Source organism: Ceratotherium simum, chromosome 26 (genome assembly GCF_057802395.1).
Source record: "Ceratotherium simum simum isolate JZ-2026a chromosome 26, ASM5780239v1, whole genome shotgun sequence".
Classification (NCBI taxonomy): Eukaryota; Metazoa; Chordata; class Mammalia; order Perissodactyla; family Rhinocerotidae; genus Ceratotherium; species Ceratotherium simum.
The window spans coordinates 15,002,159-15,022,746 of NC_141925.1; the positions used below are offsets into that span (position 1 = coordinate 15,002,159).

The 20,588-nt window shown below is 44.6% G+C and overlaps 1 protein-coding gene across 1 annotated transcript; it reads right to left on the reverse strand.

Moving 5' to 3' along the window:
• Positions 1-11,789: 11,789 nt before the first annotated feature.
• Positions 11,790-18,535, reverse strand: RPS15A (ribosomal protein S15a). The gene is made up of 5 exons (XM_004441833.3): positions 18,473-18,535; positions 17,310-17,447; positions 16,554-16,633; positions 13,678-13,763; positions 11,790-11,923 (listed from the first exon to the last, which is right to left on the reverse strand). Exons 2-5 carry the CDS (start codon positions 17,440-17,442, stop codon positions 11,830-11,832), a joined length of 393 nt encoding a protein of 130 aa, XP_004441890.1. The 5' UTR covers positions 17,443-17,447; positions 18,473-18,535; the 3' UTR covers positions 11,790-11,829.
• Between the last annotated feature and the right edge of the window lie 2,053 nt (positions 18,536-20,588).

The following is a 20,588-nucleotide window of genomic DNA, read 5'->3' on the forward strand; positions in this document are numbered from 1 at the left end:
AGACTTCCTGTTATCTGAGGGTTTGCTATCCATGTAATTTGAATTAACATTAATAATTATAACTCATCATTTCACTGGCCCGGAGCCCTGCGGAGTCCCAGGGGTCTACACTTTCTGCAAAATGCTCTGAAGTATTTCTGGGAGGCGCCAGCGGTGCCCTGCATATGGTCACAAAGGAGTCCTGCCCCATCAGGGAGCAGCTGTGCTATGAGGGGCCACCTCCGATGCTCTGGGGCCCTCCGGGTATCAGAGTTCCACAGCGGCCTGGGAGAGTGGGAGAGAATGACTCTCTCCTCTTGTGTGTCCTACATTCTGGGAGAGGGCTCCAAAATGGGCTGCTCGAGCCCCCAAATTTTAGAGAAATAGACTCAGTGTTTACATTCAACCTCTCTGCTCAGCAACAGATCTGGGCATGTCTCCAACAAAAGCTGTACCAAATGAAAAGGCCATACTCAGAAACATCCTCTTCTTGGATTAACAGGGCTGTCTCACCTTTCTTGGGCCTGTGATGGTCTCACCCAGTCCCCATTTGTCAGACATACCAAGACACGTTAAATCCCACCAAGACAGAACCCCAGAAACACCTGTATCTTCGAGGTGTATCACAACACTTCGCTTCCAAGAACACCATCAGATCTCACCCCTCTTTGAGGCAGGGTGCAGGACGTCCATCACACTTTCAGGATGCATAGCACCTCTTTTTTTTTTCTTATTGAGGTAAAATTCATATAACATAAAATTAACAATCTTAAAGTGTACAATTAACCTTTTTTTTTTCTTGTTGAGGTAAAAGTCACATAACATAAAATTAACCATTTTAAAGTGTACATTTAGTGCATTCACAACGTTGTGAAACTATTACCCATATCTAGTTCCAAAACATCTTCATCATCCCAAAAGGAAATCCCATACCCATTAAGCAGGCGTCCGCATTACCCCCTCTTCCCACCCACTGGCAACAACTATTCTGCTTTCTGTCTCTACGGATTTACCTATTCTGGTAAATGGAATATAAGTGAGATAATACAATATGTGACCTTTTGCGTCTGGCTTCTTTCATTTAGCATAATGGTTTTGAGGCTCACCCATGCTGTAACACGTATCAGCAATTCATTCCTTTTTTTTTTTTCCCCTAAAGCCCCAGCAGATAGTTGTATGTCATAGTTGCACATCCTTCTAGTTGCTGTATGTGGGACGTGGCCTCAGCATGGCCAGAGAAGCGGTGCGTCGGTGCACGCCCAGGATCCGAACCCGGGCCACCAGCAGCAAAGTGAGCACACTTAACCGCTAAGCCACCGGGCTGGCCCAACTTCATTCCTTTTTATGGCTGAATGATATTCCATCGTATGGATAGACCACACTTGGATTATTCATTCACGGCATGATGGACATTTGAGTTGTTCCCACATTTTGGCTCTGTTGTGAGTAGAGTGCTGCTATGAACATTCATGTACAAATATTTGAATATGTGTTTTCAATTCTTTGGGGTATATACCTCAGAGTGGATTGCTGGGTCATATGGTAATTGTATGTTTAACTTGTTGAGCAACTGCCAAACTGTTTTCCACAGTGGCTGCATCATTTTACATGTCCACCCGCAATGTATGAGGGTTCCGATTTCTCCACATTCTCACCAACACTTGTTTTCCACTTTTTGGTTATAGCCATCCTATTGAGTTGGAAGTGGTTTTGATTGGCATTTCCCTTACAGTTAACGAGCATCTTTTCATGTGCTTGCTGGCCATTTGTATATCTCCTTTGGAGAAATGCCTGTTCAAATCCTCTGCCCATTTTTTAATTATTTTGTTTGTCTTTTTGTTGTTGAGTTACAACAGTCCACTATGTATTCGGGATAAGAGACCCTAACCAGATCTATGATTTGCAATATTTTCTTCCATTCTGTAGGTTGTCTTTTCATTTTATTGATAGTGTCCTTTGATGCATAAACGTTTTTAATTTTGATACAGTCCAATTTATGTATTAACGTGTTGCCTGTGCTTTTGGTGTTATATCTAAGAATCCACTGCCAAACCCAAAGTCATGACAATTTACCCCTATATTTTCTTCCAAGAGTTTCATAGTTTTAGCTCTTACATTTAGGTCTTTGATTCATTTTGAGTTAATTTTTGTATATAGTGTGAGGCAGGGGTCTAGCTTCATTCTTCTGCATGTGAATATCCGGTTGTCCCAGCACCATTTGTCAAAGAGACTATTCTTTCTCCATTATATGGTCTTAGCACCCTTGTCAACAATTAATTGGCCATAGATGTATGGATTTATTTCTAGACTCTCATTCTATTCTATTGATGTATATGTTTGTCTTTATTCCTTCTGAGACTCCCATTGTGCACGTTAGTATTCTTGATGGTGTGTCACAAGTCTCGTAGGCTCTATTCATTTTTCTTCATTCTTTTCTCTTTCTGCTCCTCAGCCTGAAAATCTCAACTGACCTATCTTTAAGTTCACTGATTCTTTCTTCTGCCCACACAAATCTGCTATTGAACCTCTCTTAATGAGTTTTTCATTTCAGTTTTTATACTCATCAGCTCCAGAATTTCAATTTGGTTCATTTTTTAAATTCCTATCTCTTTATTGATATTCTCTATATGTTGAGGTGTTGTTCTCCTGGTTTCCTTTAGCTCTTTGAGCATATTTAAGACAGTTGATTTAAAGTCTTTGTCTAATGGGCCGGCCCTGTGGCTTGGTGGTTAAGTGCACGCGCTGCGATGCTGGTGGCCTGGGTTTGGATCCCGGGTGCGCATCGAGGCACCACTTCTCCGTTCATCCTGAGGCCGAGTCCCGCATACAGCAACTAGAAGGATGTGTAGCTACGACATACAACTATCCACTGGGGCTTTGGGGGGAAGAAATAAAATAAATAAAATCTTTAAAAAAAATAAATAAATAAAGTCTTTGTCTAAGTCCAATACCTGGGCTGCTTCATGGGCAGTTTCTATTACTTTTTTTTCCTGTGATGGCCATAATCTCTTGTTTCTTTGCATGGCTTGTCATTTTTTTTTTTTTTTTTTTGACTACTGGATATTTTGAATATGTGATGACTCTGGAAGTCAGATTTTCTTTCCTCTCTAGGGTTTGTTGCTGCTGCCTATTGTGGGTTGCTGTTGTTTGCTTGTTTAGTAACAACTATTTTTGTAAGGTCTGTAGTCTTTGCCACTGAAGTCTGTGTTCCTTTAGCTTATTAGACAGCTGGTATTTTTTTTTTAATTTTATTTATTTATTTTCCCCCCAAAGCCCCAGTAGATAGTTGTATGTCATAGCTGCACATCCTTCTAGTTGCTGTATGTGGGACGCGGCCTCAGCATGGCCGGAGAAGTGGTACGTCAGTGCGCGCCGGGATCCGAACCCGGGCCGCCAGCAGCGCAGTGCGCGCACTTAACCGCTAAGCCACGGGGCCGGCCCCTAGACAGCTGGTATTTTGACAGAGTTACCTTAAATGCCTGGAGCCAACAAAAGAAATAAAGAATTTTTTTTAAGGAAAGAAAAGATACTTTCCTAGGCTTTGCAGATTGGATCCCTCAGGGCACTCCTTGAACTCCTAGCCAGCCTGTTTACAACTCTGCCTTAGCTTCACCTCCTGCTTTCACAGAGCCTGAAGGCCAGCAAGGGAGGAAAGCTTAGAGCCCTCTCAGGCCTTTTCTGAGTATATGTCTCACTTGTAGCCTGTACATAGCTGTCTCGACTCCCTGGCATACATGGAAGCTTTGAAAAGCCCTAGTCCCACACAGATCTCTTTCCCAACCTCTTCTTTCCCAGGCTTCTTGGTCTCTTGCTTGTCCCAAGTGCTGTCTCTTGCCCCAGGCTGCTGAGGCCTTTTAACGCTTTCAGCAAAAGCTACGCTAGCCCTGGGAATGCCTGAGGGAGCCTTTCCCCCATCCTTGAGGAAGCCACCAGACAGGTTGACACCCACAACCAGTTCTTGGAGAATAAGTTCCATATTGCTCCTTCTGGCACACAACCAGCACCAAGTCTGGGCCACCGACCTCATGGCCATGGAGAGTGGGGGATGGTGGGTGGGTAATTTAGAATGCCACAGCACTCTCCTACCACAAAACAGCAGTTCCTCTCTTTACCAAGTTTTCTCTTGGTTGTTCTAAGTTTTTGACTAGATTCCGGAGTTCTTCAAAAGCTGCTTCTGACGGTTTTTGCCAGCTTATTAGTTGTTTTAGGGGACAGATGGAGACTTGGATTTCCCTATTCCACCATTTTTGGTTGCCCAGCACCTTTTGAGCACTCTTTCTGTGTTTGGGGAAATTCCTATATTGTGAGTCTAAAGATCCCCAAGGTGGAGGCCCAGACTTGTTTTCCCAGTCTCCCTTGCAGCTAGTAATGCACTTAGATCCTAGCAAGACTGGCCCCGCATCTCAGAAATACATAAAAAATAAATGTATTAAGGAACACAAGGGTGCTCTTGTCACTCAGGATCATATGCTCAGCACTGGCTCAGCATGATCTGTAATCCTAAATACCCTATTTTATAACTAACACTGCTCAGGCCCCAAAGAATGTTCTCCTCACCTCTTGCCCTAAAATCTCTAAACAAAAGGCAACTGTATCTGAATGTCACAGAGGTCTGTGGGCTGCAGCCTCTGCCAGTGTTGCGGACAGACACTGCTTCAGAGCATGCAAAGGACTTGAGTGTTGGAAACACTTAAGAGAGAGAAAGGACAAGTTAATTAACTTCTTAATTAACTTCTTCTTCTCAAGGAGCATGCATGCAGTAGATTCTAGCGTAAGTATCATTTTCCAGCCGTGCTGAACATCCATTTTTCTGTTGGTCTTCATGTTCCTGCTTGTTGTAGCTGAACATTTCTCAATTTAAACAATTCATATCACTCTCTAATTTGTATACATGAGATCTAGGCACAAGATATGTGAAGTGATACCAATTCTTTATATTGACAACTAAATTGACATTGAATACCAGAATTACAAAAAGTTATGTAATAAAAATACTACATAAGATTATTAATGAAGTTGTTTTCAAAACATTAAATTTAAAATTTTCAGCTTTAAACAATTTTGGTTTAAAACTTTTGATATTCCTTACTCACATAATTTGTATTTTTCCCGGTAATTTTAATAAATATTTTTTAATAATTTATAAAAGAACTTTATTGAGAAATTTTTTGAACTTTAAAAATTTTTAGTTTTACATTTACTTTAATTTATATTTTCTATGAAAACATATTCAAATTTTTATATTTTGAAACTAATTACATTTTACTTTTTGTCCTTTGGATCATTACTGCCAGTAGAACATAAACTATGCAAAAACTTTTATTATAACAACATATTTAGTGATTTTACGGAAATTATGGCAACGGAAATAAATATTATGAAATAAATAAATAATAGTTTGTAAATTATGAACATCTATATTTCTCATCCAAATATTGTTGGTCCATCAACTTACTCAGATATACTCAATAAATTCAGTTTTCTTTGATATTTTGCCAACTTCATCATATAAAACCAGATTTGTTCGGGTTTTGTTGTTGCTACAAAGTTGTCAAGGTAGGAGTATAGAACATATTTTACTAAATAGCTTGTTAGCTTGATTTATAACTTTTAAATATATAGATACAGGCATACCTCGTTTTATTGCACTTCGCTTTATTATGCTTCACAGATACTGCATTTTTCACAAGACCCTCCACCAGCAAAAAGATTCACTGAAGGCTCAGATGATGGTTAGCATTTTTTGGCAATAAAGTATTTTTAATTAAAGTATGTACATTTTTTAGATATGTTATTACACACTTAATAGACTACGGTATAGGGTAAACATAACTTTTATGTGCACTGAGCAGCCAAAAAACTCATGTGACTTGCTTTATTGTGATGTTTGCTTTACTGGGGTGGTCTGGAACGGAACCCACAGTCTCTCTGAGGTATGCCTGGTATATGACACACAGGCCTCCTTTTTTGCACCTTGCCCTGGCACTGTCCGCTTACAGTTAGGGTGTCAACCTTTGATCCAATGCAGCAGCGCTTCTCAGCTCGGGGTGATTTTGCCCTGCAGGGGAATTTGGCAACGTCTGGAGACATTTTTGGTTGTCTCAACCAGCATCTAGTGTGGGGAGGCCGAGAATGTTGCTAAACATCCTACAACGCTCAGGACAGCCCCCGATCCCCGCCCCCACAAAGAATTACCCAACCCATGTTAGCTTGGGGCCGGTCTTCCTCAGGAAAAAGAGGAGGATTGGCATGGATGTTAGCTCAGGGCTGATCATCCTCACAAAAAAGAAAAAAAAGAATTACCCAGCCCAAAATGTGGATAGTACCAAGGTTATTCTAGGAAGGGTGACACAGGAAGTTCAAGCTTCCAGAAACAGCAGGGGCAAAGAACTCAGGAGCAAGAGAGGGATACAGCACTGCAGAGGGAGTTGTGGCATCTAGACTCATCTGCAGCAGAGTAATAGAGCTACCATCCCCAGCTGCAAAGCCTCCAGAGTAATTCCCTGGTCCTTCCAGAGATCTTGTGAGTTACCTTATATCCTTCAATAAATTAAACTAGCTAGAGTGATTTTTGCTTTTTGCAACTGAGAACACTGACTGATAAAGCAGTAGGACCACTATCCTGGCCCCCATTTGACAGACGATGAGATTGATCCCCAAGAAGTCCCAGAGCAGATTAGTGAGCAAGTTACAAGTAGAGCTCTGTTAGTTTGCTTGCAAGTGATTAGAATTTAGCTCAAACCAGTAAATTTAATTTTAGCTTTATTAATTTATTTTAAATTTAGCTCATACCAGTACATTTTTTTAAATAAAAGAGGAGACTGTTATCCCTCACTCACAGGACACAAAGATGGGAAGGGCAGGAGTGCAGCTGCACCTCAGGAACCGGGAGCCCTGACTCACATGCCATGAGGACCTGATCCATCTCGTCTGTGCTGCTCACAGAGGCTCTTCTTTGTTGTTGCTCCAAGTGGCTTTTTCCAGATGGCAGAAATTATGACACTCAGGAGCACTCAAGGTTTTTATCTTACAATTTCCACCATTTTAAAGAGACAAACCTCTCATCTCCCAGGTTTAAAATATCCTAAGGTATCTTCAAGCTGGTTTGAGGCAGGCCCCCCACCCAGGGACTGACTATCTGAGTCAGAGGCCCGGGGGTTGGAGGTATCTAAAAACCATGTGGACCCATGGAGGGGCACAGAGGTGGGTAATGGAAAACGCCACGTTGAGAACAGAGGGCGCTATAGTCAGTCTCCTGACATCCACTCAAAGGCGGCTAATCTACCTTGTTACTCTATATCCCATCCTTTCCTGTTGGTAACTGAATAAGCCCTTACTAAATTTTAGATACTGTTTAAGCACTTGTATCAGTCAGAGCAGGCAAGGTTAGTAACAAACCCAAACATCAGTGGGTGATTTCCTGCTCCTCCTACACTCCCATGGCTGGATGGCTGGATCTCCGCATTGTCACCCTCACTGCCAGGCCCGGCTAACGGACCAGCCACTCTCCAGCACAGCGCCCATGACCATGGCAGAAAGATGTGCACTGAAGGTCTCACACCAGCCACGAAACGCTCCAGCCTGGAAGTAACACACATCACTTCTGGCTGCTCACAGCTCATTTATTGGCCAGAATTAGTCATGTGGAAAGTGCACTTCTATCATCACGCGTCTGGCAGGTGGAGAACCTGAATATTTTGCAAACAGCTCTAATTACCATTCCAGCACTTTACAAGCATTATGTTTAATCTTTACATCCACCGCAGGAACTATTACTATTGTCCCTATATTAAAGATGAGGAAACTGATGCACGGGAGGCAGGGCAAGGAGCCCAAGATCACACAGCCAGAGACTGATGAGGCCAGTATTTGATTCCAAAGTCCATTCTTTCCACCATAGTTTTTTTACTGCCTCCCTTTTTTACTGCCTCCCTTGCTTATCTTCTGTGTGGTCTTCGGCACTTCCACTGCTCATTAGGTCACTTAAAACATAAAAAGGGGGGACCTGACAGTGACCTTGAACTGAATCCTGCCCACATCCCACTCTACTGCCATGCTGCTCTGAGACCGACTGTTGGGTCCATGGAATTCTGTGGACTCAACACTAGAGCACAGGCGCTGGAAAGGATTCCACTTTAAGAAGCATCCTCTCCCACAGCCATGACGGTCAGAAATGACTTTTTTAAACATGCCAACATCCCTTCTGATAAGCTAGATGCTGGGGATACAGAGATGAGTTAACAGGGTTCTTGCTGTGGAGAGCTCAGTTTGTCAGAGATTAACAGGCTCTCCAACGAGCACACAGACTGGATGTTTGTGCATCCTGTACCTCAAGTGCCTGGACATAGTAAACATTTAATAAACGCTAGTGATGTTGAAGATAAGGCAGATGCATGACAGAACACGGTAAGGGCCAGAGAACAAGAAGGCTGTGGTTTAAAAGCATTTAATTCCTGACTTTGCCACTTCCCAGCATCTTGAACAAATGGCCTCATAACTCTGTGCTTCACTTTTTTCACTTGAAAATCTGGAGCCCATAATAGTAGCCATGATGTACAACTGTTAAGATTAAATGAGATGATACACGTAAAGCTCTTAGCTCCAAGCCTGGCATATAGTAGTTTAACAAGCACTAAAAACTATTATTAGTCTCAGCAAGGTATTTGCATTTTTAGGAGAAAAGATAAAAGTGTAAACAACACATGTTCCTCTTGGAGGAAGATTTATGGTGGAAGTGACATTTAAGATGGCTCTTGGGGACACCTCTGGGGAAGAGAAAAAGGCATTCCAGGTGGGGTGGGCCATGAGCACAGGCTCAGAGGTGGGGCACATATGGGGTCAATTTACGACTTAGGATTGGTGGGTAGGTTTTGGGAAGTGGTGGATTAGGCTGGAAAGCCAAATGAGAATCAGATTTGGGGTCTCCAGAGCTTCCTTTCTTTGGGGTCAGGAACAGAAGGCAAACTTCCTGGCCTGGGGTGAAGAAAGTCATCTCTCAGATGTCGACCTGACCAAGACAGACTGTCACTGCCTTTGCTCCTCTATCTAGCACTCAGTTACCCACGTCACCCAGGTGAAGCAGAACAGCCTCTAAATGAGGACACAGCACGCACTGACATGGACACAGAGGTGCTGCTAAAATGTGGAGGACGTCCTTGGCAGTGATTCCGACCTTTTGAATTGCAAATTTCTTTCAGCCTGTGATCAAAAGCTCTACTATGGAATGTCTCCCCAGAAAAATGCATGGCTATCAATTTTGCACATATTTTCAGAAAGCTCATTGTCTCCTTGACATCTGTGGATTCTAGGCTAAGAGCCCAGCCCCTTTTAACACTATGACTCAGTGTGTATCTTGTGGGTCCAGGTGATCCAGATGCCGTCACCCCCGCCCACCCCCACCCCCCAACCATCAGGTCTCTGCCTGTCTGCAGCAGCAGCACACTGGGAAGGAAGGCAGGGTTCACACCAAACTACAAATCACCTGAGCCAAGTCATCCTGCCAGCATGAACACCAACTGTCTCCAGACCCTCAAACTCTGGGGTCAAGCCCCAGCCAACCAGCCCCAGGTCATGTTAAAACTATTTACTGGGTCTCAGAAACATGGACTAAGGCCATCTGCTTCCCCACTAACACAAGAAATGTGGTGTTCAATCCGTCAACTGGTCACCCAATCTTCCTACCCAGATTTTCCCTTGCTCCTTCAAAGGACACAGGACCCCCACTAAGCGGTGATGGCAATGGGGCCATTATCTTGTCCTATCTCAGTATCTGTCAGTGCCCATCCAGATGATGATTCATTCAATCAACATGTATTTACTGAGGCATCTCCTCTGTGCCAGGCATCAGACTAGGGACCAGAGGTACAACAGTAAACAAAACAAACACAGCCCCTGTCCGCCTAGTTTACAATCTCAGCATTGAAACAGGCTCAAGATTCTTCCTCACTTACCCTGCGCCTGACAAAGACAACCGCATATGTGACCGTCAAGTGCTTAATAGCTGCATTTCTTTCTCAACACTGATGTAAGTTTCCCATTATTCCCATCATACAGAGGGCATGGAGGTATTAAGCAGAAAAGCAGACCTCAATTCTGGTCTGCTGAACTCCCAAAACTCATGTTCTCACTCACAGCTTCCCCACCATCAGAGGCAAAGGCCCCAGACCCAGACATGCCGCTAAACTAGCTTTCCTCTAACATTTCAGCAAAAGGGGCCCTTACTTGCCACATCTCTAAGGCCAGTCTCGGGCATTCCTAGCTATTTCCCACATCTTATAGTAGGCCTTCCTTTCAGGAAGTTATCAAATGCTGGCCATGCCCCAGGCCCTGGGCTGTTTCACTTGCCCTCATTAGCAACCCCATGAGGTAGGCTGTCCCTTTTTACAGACCAAAGAGGCTCATGGAAGTCATTGCTTGCGGGAGATTGCCTCACTCCAGGTCAGTGCTGATTCAACATCCCTACCCTGAGTGAGATAGATACAAGAGTACTTACTGAGACCTGCTTGAACCACCGCAAAGTCAGAAAGCCCTATAGGACTGTTATCAAAACAATCCCAAAGAACAGTGAAAACTTGTACTTTTCTGAAAAGAAAATGCCTATGCCACATCAAACAGCTCTCAGCACCTAACACCCTATTAGGTCTATTGGATGTCTTGCAATCAAGCCTGCAACGTGACAGCTGTTTTTTTACTTTGGGCCACATGACAACTGAAGACTAGCTATCCTTTCTTATAAGCCGTGAGTTGCTCAGTTCATCCCACTCCCATGCCAGGCAATACAGCTGGCTAGGTGCACAGTAACATCACACACCTGGGCTTCCTTACAAGCCTCCTTTCTCCTTGGCCAGACCCACAGACCCACCAAGAACCAAGAGTCTAGCCTATGCTGTCCAATACAGAACACCAGCCACATGCTGCTACTGGAAGTGGCTAGTCCCCAGTAAAACATGCTTTAAGTATAAATAAATATACAATATACACAATTTCAAAGACTATTATTAGAGTATTCCATTCTTTTTTTCATATGTTGAAATTTTAACATTTTGGAGAAAATGTTATTAAAAAATCAATCCCAACTATTTGTCTTATCTAACGTGGCTACTGGAAAGCTTAATTACACATGTAGCCTTGTTACATTCGTACTGGACAGCACTACTCTTAGAGAGTGGGAGTGGAGCCCTGGTCTATTTCAGGAAGCCACCCTGCCCTCTCTGGTGGTTGAGCTCTCTACAAGCGTTTCCCAGGTGAAGTGGTCCAGCAAACTAATTCTCCCCAATTCCAGGAATACACCTGTGACAGGTTTACAGTAAAACTAGATTTTAAAAAAATTTTCATTTTTTAAAAATGACATTTTATGAACACATACCCCTAAAATGTTACTGACATGCCACGCACATCTACTTTGAAACGAGTCTTGGTGAGCTGTAGGCTCTAGCTGTCTGCTTCCTGCCTGCATCCTTATAAGCACTTACATAGTTAACTGTAGCCATGTCATATTTTTAGGGCAGTTAGCAACAGTGCATGAAATGTGTATTGTCAAGCTAAAAACAGGAAAGGCGCCACTCCTTCCAGGGTCAATCTAAGACTCCAGAGACAGCTTTACCACCTGGACCCCAACCCAGATTCAACCACCCAGGACCAGACACTCTCTGGTGAGCCACGAGGGTGATGGTGAGTTATCACAAGTCAGGACTTTCTTGTTCACTTCAGTCAGGGAAACAGCATTCACCAATTAACACAAAGGCTGGTACTGCTGCAGATGCTCTTGCTACTCTGCTGTAAAGTTCGAAACGACTGAGTGAAGCACCATAGTCCATCGAGGCATTTTATTTGCACATATGTATTACATCCCTAGAAAAAGAATCCCAGGATTTTCCCTCCTGTGTGTTTTCGTCTTGCTTCTTCATGGTCCATGATGCCAGCTGAGGTTGTCAGTACAATGAAACTGGAGAGTTAAAAAAAAAAAATCCTGGTGAGTTTTTCCTAAAAATAATTCAACATAGACCTGCTTTCTGGTACAGAAAAACACCAACACTCATCCATGCTTAAGACACCTTCTCGTAATGGACACAGACTAATGCTGCCGACACGGGCTGGCAGTGCACGGGCATGGCTCCTGGAACCAAAAGACTCAAATCCAGGGACGTGAGCTACACACACTCACATAGCCCTGCCTTCAGCTAACACTGAGAAACAATGCTATTAAGCTTAATTGAAAACAAAGACTGGGAACACCTTTAACTTCAAAATGTGACTTTCTGCTCTCAGGCAAGGAAACATGGAATTTAAAGCATTAAAGCACTGATTTAACCTTGATTGAATTGCTTCTGCCACTTACTGTATGTGTGATCACAAGCAAACTACTATATAGAGAGACAGTCATTCAAACAATGGGAGTGCCACCTGGCCGGGCTACCTCGTGGGTTACTATGGGGGTCAAAGACACAGAAGGTAGCATGCCAACTGCGAGGCATTAAAAGTAGTATAACTACAATCAGAAATGACTCGCTCCATGGGCCGGCCCGGTGGCTTAGCGGTTAAGTGCACGCGCTCCGCTGCTGGCGGCCCGGGTTCGGATCCCGGGCGTGCACTGACGCACCGCTTCTCCGGCCATGCTGAGGCCGCGTCCCACGTACAGCAACTAGAAGGATGTGCAGCTATGACATACAACTATCTGCTGGGGCTTTGGGGGAAAAAATAAATAAATAAAATCTTAAAAAAAAAAAAAAACAAATGACTCGCTCCTAACACTTTGTCTGTAGTACACTAACCATCAAGTGGGAGTAAATTCAACCACGTCACCAAACGTATGACTGGGGGGCTTAAGACTCTTAACCACAAACAGATAAGCACTTACTGCGTCAGACCCTAAAGTGCTTTACCAGAATTAAATCAGGTGATACTACAACTTGTAAGAGAACTATTACCATTTTTACAGATAAAGAAATTAAGGCTATGACTTGTCCAAGGCCTCATAGCTTTAAAGTAGGAAAACAAGGATTTGAACTCAGTCTTTTACCAAGGATAAAGATGTTCAAATTGAGTTTCCCCAGAGGCCTAGGGTTCAGAAGTGATTCGGCTACAGAAGGGCATTACAGGGCTGGCCCCGTGGGTTAGTGGTTAAGTGCGCGCGCTCCGCTACTGGCGGCCCGGGTTCGGATCCCGGGCGTGCACTGACGCACCGCTTCTCCGGCCATGCTGAGGCCGTGTCCCACGTACAGCGACTGGAAGGATGTGCAGCTATGACATACAACTATCTACTGGGGCTTTGGAGAACCAAAAAAAAAAAAGGAGGATTAGCAATAGATGTTAGCTCAGAGCTGGTCTTTCTCAGCAAAAAAGAGGAGGATTAGCAGGGATGTTAGCTCAGGGCTGATCTTCCTCACAAAAAAAAAGGGGGCGGGGGGGGCACTACATCAAACACACAACATGAACTGCACACACTGAGCCAGACGAGCAGACATGCAAAGGGGACACGGATCTGCTGTCTCAGTCTGCTTCAGGTCTCACACACCTCTCAGCACCTGAAGCCCGACACATGAAACGCGGCAACACGTAAATAAGCTAGCCCTTGAGTCAAGCTGGTTGGGGACAGAGACCACCACTACCACTGTAACCAAAAGAAACCTCAGCTCAAGTCCAACTGCATCACAGCAGTTCTTAACATTAACTTCTTTTACAGGAGGAAAATCAACTCACCCAAACTGACGGGATGGGAGCAAGTTATTTTGCCATTTTTCTAGATCTTTCAGTTGCACATCAAATCTGGGGCTGATCACTCCACACTGTAAAAGCATAACAGAAAACATTATTTACACGTCACCAATAACAGAAAAACCGCGTAACAGAAAACAGCATTTATAACTGCTAAATAGTCATATGAACCAATCAACCCAACATTTAACTATTCTGTGCATGCTCTTTGATATAAACGCCATTTGAAAACTACACTGATTGCAGACTATGCTTGCTTAGGGGAAAAAAGTGAAGTACTGAAAAAGCCAATAAAACAGGTAGAACAAAAGGCAATAAATACACGGCGGTGTCAGGTCACCAGCGCGTGTCTCTATGAGCCAGAGTTGTCCCAGACAAATGACCAGATTTTAAAGAGCTAAGAGACCAAGCCTCAGGCAAATAAAACTGTAGTCACTTTTTTTTTTACATAGTAAGGCTGAAATGAATGTGTAGCGCCTCACATCCTTTGCCTATAAACTAAAAATGCAAAATATCAGAATTTCTAAGGGACAAGCCCCACAGGCACTCAACTAAAATCTAAGAACCGCTGCTCCACACCAATGATGTGCCACCTACATTTCTGAGGCCTACCACCCTAGACCCCAGAGAAGTGTTTCCAAACTAATCTGGCAAAATGGGTGGAAGGCAGAAAGAGCAGAGTTCTTACTGTTATCTCACCTGTCTGCTCCTAGGACACAGCAACAACTACCCTCCAAAGCGCGAGCTCTCCAAGAGCCAAAGCGCTATACTTGAATCCCCCGATCATACGCAAATCCTAAATCCCAATAGATGTCCAGACACCCACTAGGCTACACGAGCTTTCCCATAAATTCACACAAGGTCTATGAACAGATCAGCTGGGTTTAGAAGGTGGAAGCCAAGGGGATCAAACGCCTCTAATTAATTAGAGCTGAAAAGGACCCCCCACTCAAACCGCTGCTCTAAAAATCACTGGTACACTTCAAGACATCAATGCAGAAAGGCTCCCACTAGTAACACAAGAAATGACCATGTGAGAACACTGGGGATTAGGACTCTCCAAGCGTAAACTCCAAAGGGCTAAGAGAGCGGTAGCCAGTGGTGGGTGCACATCCACACAAGACAATCCTGACCAAGATTCCAAGACACACAACTGTAAACTAAAGGGGACTGTGAGGTTAGAATTTACTGAAGTCTTCGGAGCAGTTACACTTTCCTAGGCAGAGACCTCACTCCATGAAACTGAAAATGGGCCTGTCCTGCCCAACTGCCCTATGTCAGGAAGCGCCCTCAAGTCCTCCTTTTTATAATACTATCCTATCAGCTACTCTATCACCTGATTGTCAAAGGCAATCGCACACTGGATGGGAGGCATACAGGAACAGGAAGAGGGAAGACCAGTTCCTTCTCCAAGCAGGCTACAGTGCAAGACCCTTCTGAGGCCTCCCAGAAAACCTGTACCCAGGTTTTCCTTTATTCCAGCAGCAAAAATCCCTCATTCAGCTAGAACTAAACCAGCATACCCTCTCCCAAACCAGATGAATCTTAAGAGAATGTGATCAATGCCAGAACTTTCTTAACTAATCTAGTCTCAACACTCCCTTATTACTTCCCAGCCCCAGGACATTTCCAAAATAAGTGTACATCCATCACTCACGTGAAGCAAACTGAGGCAACAATGTCTTCTAAAGGAGGAAAACGAAGTTCAGAGAAACCAAAGTTTTGCCCAAATCAGGCAGCTAAGTAACTGGCAGGGCCTGGATTTTAACTACCTCTTGGCCAGAATTTTTCAAACTAGTCTACCACAGAACAAGGATGCCACAAATGAGTTCCATTTGGGAAATGGTCTGTTCAAATTTATTTCTCAAGCTATTATGTACAGTGAATGCTCAAGAGGAATTTGGTATGCAGCACTTCTCCAACCTAAAAACTTTTTTTTTAACATCAACTCAAAAACATAGACACAAAATTACCCTTGAAAACTCTTCAAATCCCTCCCAAGGCTTCACATCCAGTAGTTTTCATCTAACATTAAGCACCTATCCACACGTGAAGCATGTTCACTGTATAGGGAAGCAACTTTGTAAAATGGAAATTGTTGAACTAGGAAATAACCTCACCAATCTGGCCCCTGCTGCTAACCATAACTCACTTTCCAGGCCTGTCTTCCCTGCATCTGTGTTGGACTACAGGACCTGACTCCTTGCCAATGTGAAAGTTACAAACTTCAACACAAAAAGTGGGGTAGCAGCTCAGGGACCTTAACTAGCTTAACCTGCCCCCAAAATACATACAATCAGTTAAGCCACAAAGTCAAACAGATCAAACAGATCCACTAGATTCTGCTGACCAAGTCAAACTGAAACGGAGCACAGATCTCAAAGACACATGCACAGCCTATGCCAGCAGAAACAGAAGTATTAATACTCTTATTTAGAGAACTCCACTCTTAGAAAAAACCAAGTAGACAGGAAGGACAAAAGTCCTTCACACTGAGAGCATTAAGGGCAGTGAGCCACCCAAGTTCAGTGAGGTGGGCAGTGTACCACCCAAGATTCAAACACCAGTACCACCAGCTGTTCACTTTACCCCAGCCCTCCTGCATCTTCCTTCAGATAGCTCAGACCCCACAAACACTAGGTCAACTAGCAATTCTAGAGCCAATACAACCCCGGAGAACAAACGAAGTAAAACATGATATAAAAATTAACAATGTTAATCCATTCCTTAAGTAATTTCTTTTTTACCTCACTAGGTAAAGCAAGCATGGCACCACTATTCAGTTTTACACGGGCAGTTACAACACGTAACACCATGTTACATAACTCTTAAGGTTCTTAAATGTGTAAGTCAACGCTTACCTTGTTTAACCTGCCCGTGAGGTTCACAACAATCTTCCCAGCTCTGTGGTCATCAATGATTTCAAATTCGCCAATGTAACCTATAAAACATAAGTGACTGTATTAAATGGCAGATATCGATTCGACACACCTGAATATTTACGCTCCTCTAGTATTCCTGCTGTGTGCCTACTAGATTCCTCCCTCATATCATCTCAGTGATTGGTTCTCTAAGCATTTTAGACAAAGACAGATGCTCTGTATCAGAACAAATTTTCACAGCCTAGTAATACATAAAACTTAGGGAACAACACTCCAAACAACCCACCCTGCAATTCTAAAAAGGGGATTAATTTCCCCTTGCCCCTTCACAGCTTCCCACTCCCAAAGGCTACCTTGTGCCCAAGACGTGCAACAATCCTCCTTTCCATCCCAAGGAGCTCTTAGAAGAGCCCAGGAGCCCTTTCAATGACATGTTGCAGCTGCAATATTACACAAAGAAAGGCCATTTTAGCTCCCAACACCTAGCAGGGCATGCCACAGACAAACTCTTCCTCCTTTCTCAACAGTCCTCACCTACCTAGTGTTTTTGGAACAGGATCATTTGTCCAGACTACCCCATCCACAGCCCAAGTCAACTGCAGTAGTTCCCAACTGACACTATGTTACACCCGGCTGACACCACGGCTGACACACACCTGGCTCCCCCTCTTCCAAGTCCTCCCCTCACAATTAAATATTTTCACATCAAAACATAAAACACAGCAACACACTTACCATGCTTCATCATCACAGTTAGAAACCGGACGATGACTTTGGAGCACGGCCTAATGAGAACCTGGCGTTTGCCTCTCTTCTCGGCGTTGTTGATGCTCTTGAGAGCATCGGCCAGGACGTTCATGCGCACCATTGTGGCTGTGCGGGGAAGACAGAACAGGGTTTACCGGCATGGCCAACACCAACAGTCGCCCAGCCACTCCACTGCCAACACATCCTTTTCTCTCCGCCTCTACCATGAATTTCTCCCACCTCTAAGCAGGCTGGTTCCCCAGCGGAATATGTCAGCTACCAAAACGGAAGCATCAGCTATGGTCCGGCAGTTATTCAGAACGGGACTGACAATCACCACCGATTTCCCAACTTCTGAAATCCAGCAGCTTCTGCACTATTTACACTGTTCTTTACACCAACTAACTCAATGTCAGCCTTGTCCCAATATCCGAAAGGTACTACCTTTCACCTAACACCTGTAACCACTGAATGTCCGTGCTTGTGCCATCTAAAACTGTGTCCCAAAGCAAGCAGGGGCAAACAGAAACACTGGACATGCACCAGACTGAACTCTATCCCACTGGCATGAACTGCCAGATACTCCAATAAAGTTTTGAAAGCTAAGGATGAAGGAAAGCACGCTTCAAGTGCCAAGAGCAGGGACCCACGCTGCTTCCTCAAGCTCAACCCAGCGTCCGAGGGGGAAAGCCCAGAGCCCAGAAGGTCCAGGTTAGCTCCGGCACACCGCCACCCCGCTGAGCGGCCTCCGCCCCCCGAGCTCCCGGCGCGGCCGCAGGGATGGGAAGCTGCGCGGCCCACCACGGCCACCGTCCCCGCCGCTCCCCGCCGCCCGGAGCCTAGGCTCTGCCTCAGCCACTAACGGGGGCGGGGGGGTCCTGACACCACCGACCGAGCCGGGGCTACCGCCTCTCCGGGCGGTGGAACGCTCCGGTTCCGCCAGTGCCCCACGGGCCGAGCTCCCTAGGGTGCAGAGCGTGGGGCGGCCGGGCATGACTCTCCCCTACGCCTGCCCGGACCCCCGCAAGGACAGTCTCCCCGGCCCGGGCGGGCCCCGGCATCCTCGCAGAGGTCCAAAGGCGAGCCTCAGACTGCAGGATGGCACCGATAGCCGACGGATGATGCTGGATCGCTGAGACAGAGATACTCACCGGCACGAAAAGATGGCGGAAAGAGGACGGGAGGGGCGAGCGCACGGAGTTATGGGAAGCGAGCGGGCTATCGCGAGACTTTCAAAGGACCGCCAAAAAAAAGAAAAAAACGATTACTTAGTGGAAGGAGGTGGGTGAAGGGGCGGAGCCTCTTCAGGGATGGGCAGTAGAGAGTCGATGGAATCGACCTCCCCAGGTGAGGCCAGGGGAGGGGATTCGGAGTTTCGACTCCCTTTTAGCACTTAATCTGTAAGAATTCAAAATGACAACAAGGGCCTAGATATTTGCTAATTGCTATTGCGATAACTGTTCACTATTTAGAATAAATTTTGACAATTGCGTAATTTTGGTTCTCTGGAAGGACTTATGGAAATCGGTAATTGCCTCTGGGGAGGGTATTAGAAACTGGAAGACTTGCTTTTCTCCCTATACAATTTTGGTTTTTTTATTTGAAACGTGTGTATGTATTACATTTTCAAAGCAGTCAAAATATAATTTTTAATTGGTGGTTCCTTTTTGACTCTCCCTAAATCTTAGAAATTATTTACTGGGGCTCCAGAGGTTTCTTTGGAGTTCTGGGATACTCAGTTCGTAAGAAAGCCACCAATGTTTTGAAATAGACTCAGGATTCTGAGGCAGTAGCTTTTATCTGCTCTTCTGCACTCCGAGAAGAACCAATTTGGATAAATGTTATCCTCTCTGAACCTCCCCCAGATGTAAACTGGGGGTAATAATAATAATACCTACCTCTTAGAGGTTATTGCGAGGGGCCGATGAGATAATGGTGGCAAAGGGCTCGCACAACGTCCGGCACGTACTAAAAGCGCAACATACGTATTCTGCCACTGGAAAGAACAGGGAGTTGTAGCTACCGCTTGAAGCCCAGGGTCTGATCACCTGGGAGGGAGTGAATTCTTGCTCCGCCCTCTCTGGAGCTGAGTGAGCTGACCTAACATCTGAAAGAGTATTTGCAAAAAAACTTAAGTCAAAAAACCTTAAGTCAGATCATGCACTCTCCGAGGGCTCCCATGACCCTCAGTAAAATCCAAATTCCTTACAAAAGCTTACAGGGTCCTCCGCGACGTGCACACCTGCCTCCTCGCACGGGCGCACCAGACCTCAGCCCCCACCATTCTCCTCTGGCTTGATTTTCTTCAAACACTCCAAGCATACTCCACTTCCGGGTCTTTGCATTTGTTTTTGCCTCTAACTTGAACTTTCCTCCCCCAGTTAGCCAGGAGGCTTGCTCCCCGGCTTTCCTTTAATCACACACACACACACACACACACACAGCCTTCTCCGGGTTCCCTCCAGTCCCATTTTCCAAATTAAGTTCCAAGCAAGCAGGGGTTTGGTCAATTTTGTTCACCACTGTACTCACAGCTTCTAGAGAAGTTATCTGGCACATAATAGGCACTCCTTACATATCTGATGAATGAATGGGCAAATTGGTTTCCCCAACTGTAAAATGAGTATGATACTAGCAGTCACTTGAAGTTGCTGTGAGGATAAGCGAACTAATTCGTATAAAAGGGATCAACACAAAACCTGGCAGAGTGCTCAGTCAACGTTTATTACTAGTATATTGTCTCAGCTCACTAAGTCCACATCCATCCACTTCTCCAATTGTAAGTGAATCTTGAAAGCAAAGCTCCCAATTTGAACATCTCAGGGAATATAGAATTCTTTGGTGATAATTTACATTACAAAAGGACCATTTGCTTTTTTAATGAAAATTCTCTTGAGGAACTGGTTCCCTGTACATGTTTTGTTTACTAAAAATATGGAGTTCACCTTCACTGAGGGCCTTAGCAACAGCGAGGAGTTAAGTGAATAAACCCACTTTCCTTAAAGAGCCTGACCCTAAATAGAAAAATAGCACCACCCACTCTCTCTGTATACACTTCATTCATTCATTCCTCCATTCATTCAACCAACATCTAATGAGAGCCTATCATGTGCCAGGTGTTGTGCCAGGGGGTAAGGGGACAAAAATATCAGTTTCTGCCCTTAAAAGGTGCAGATCCCAGTAGAGGAGACAGACCTCTAAATAACAACCGGGCAGTGTGCCATATAGGATGCCAACATGCAGTGCTGTGGGAATGCAGAAGGGGCC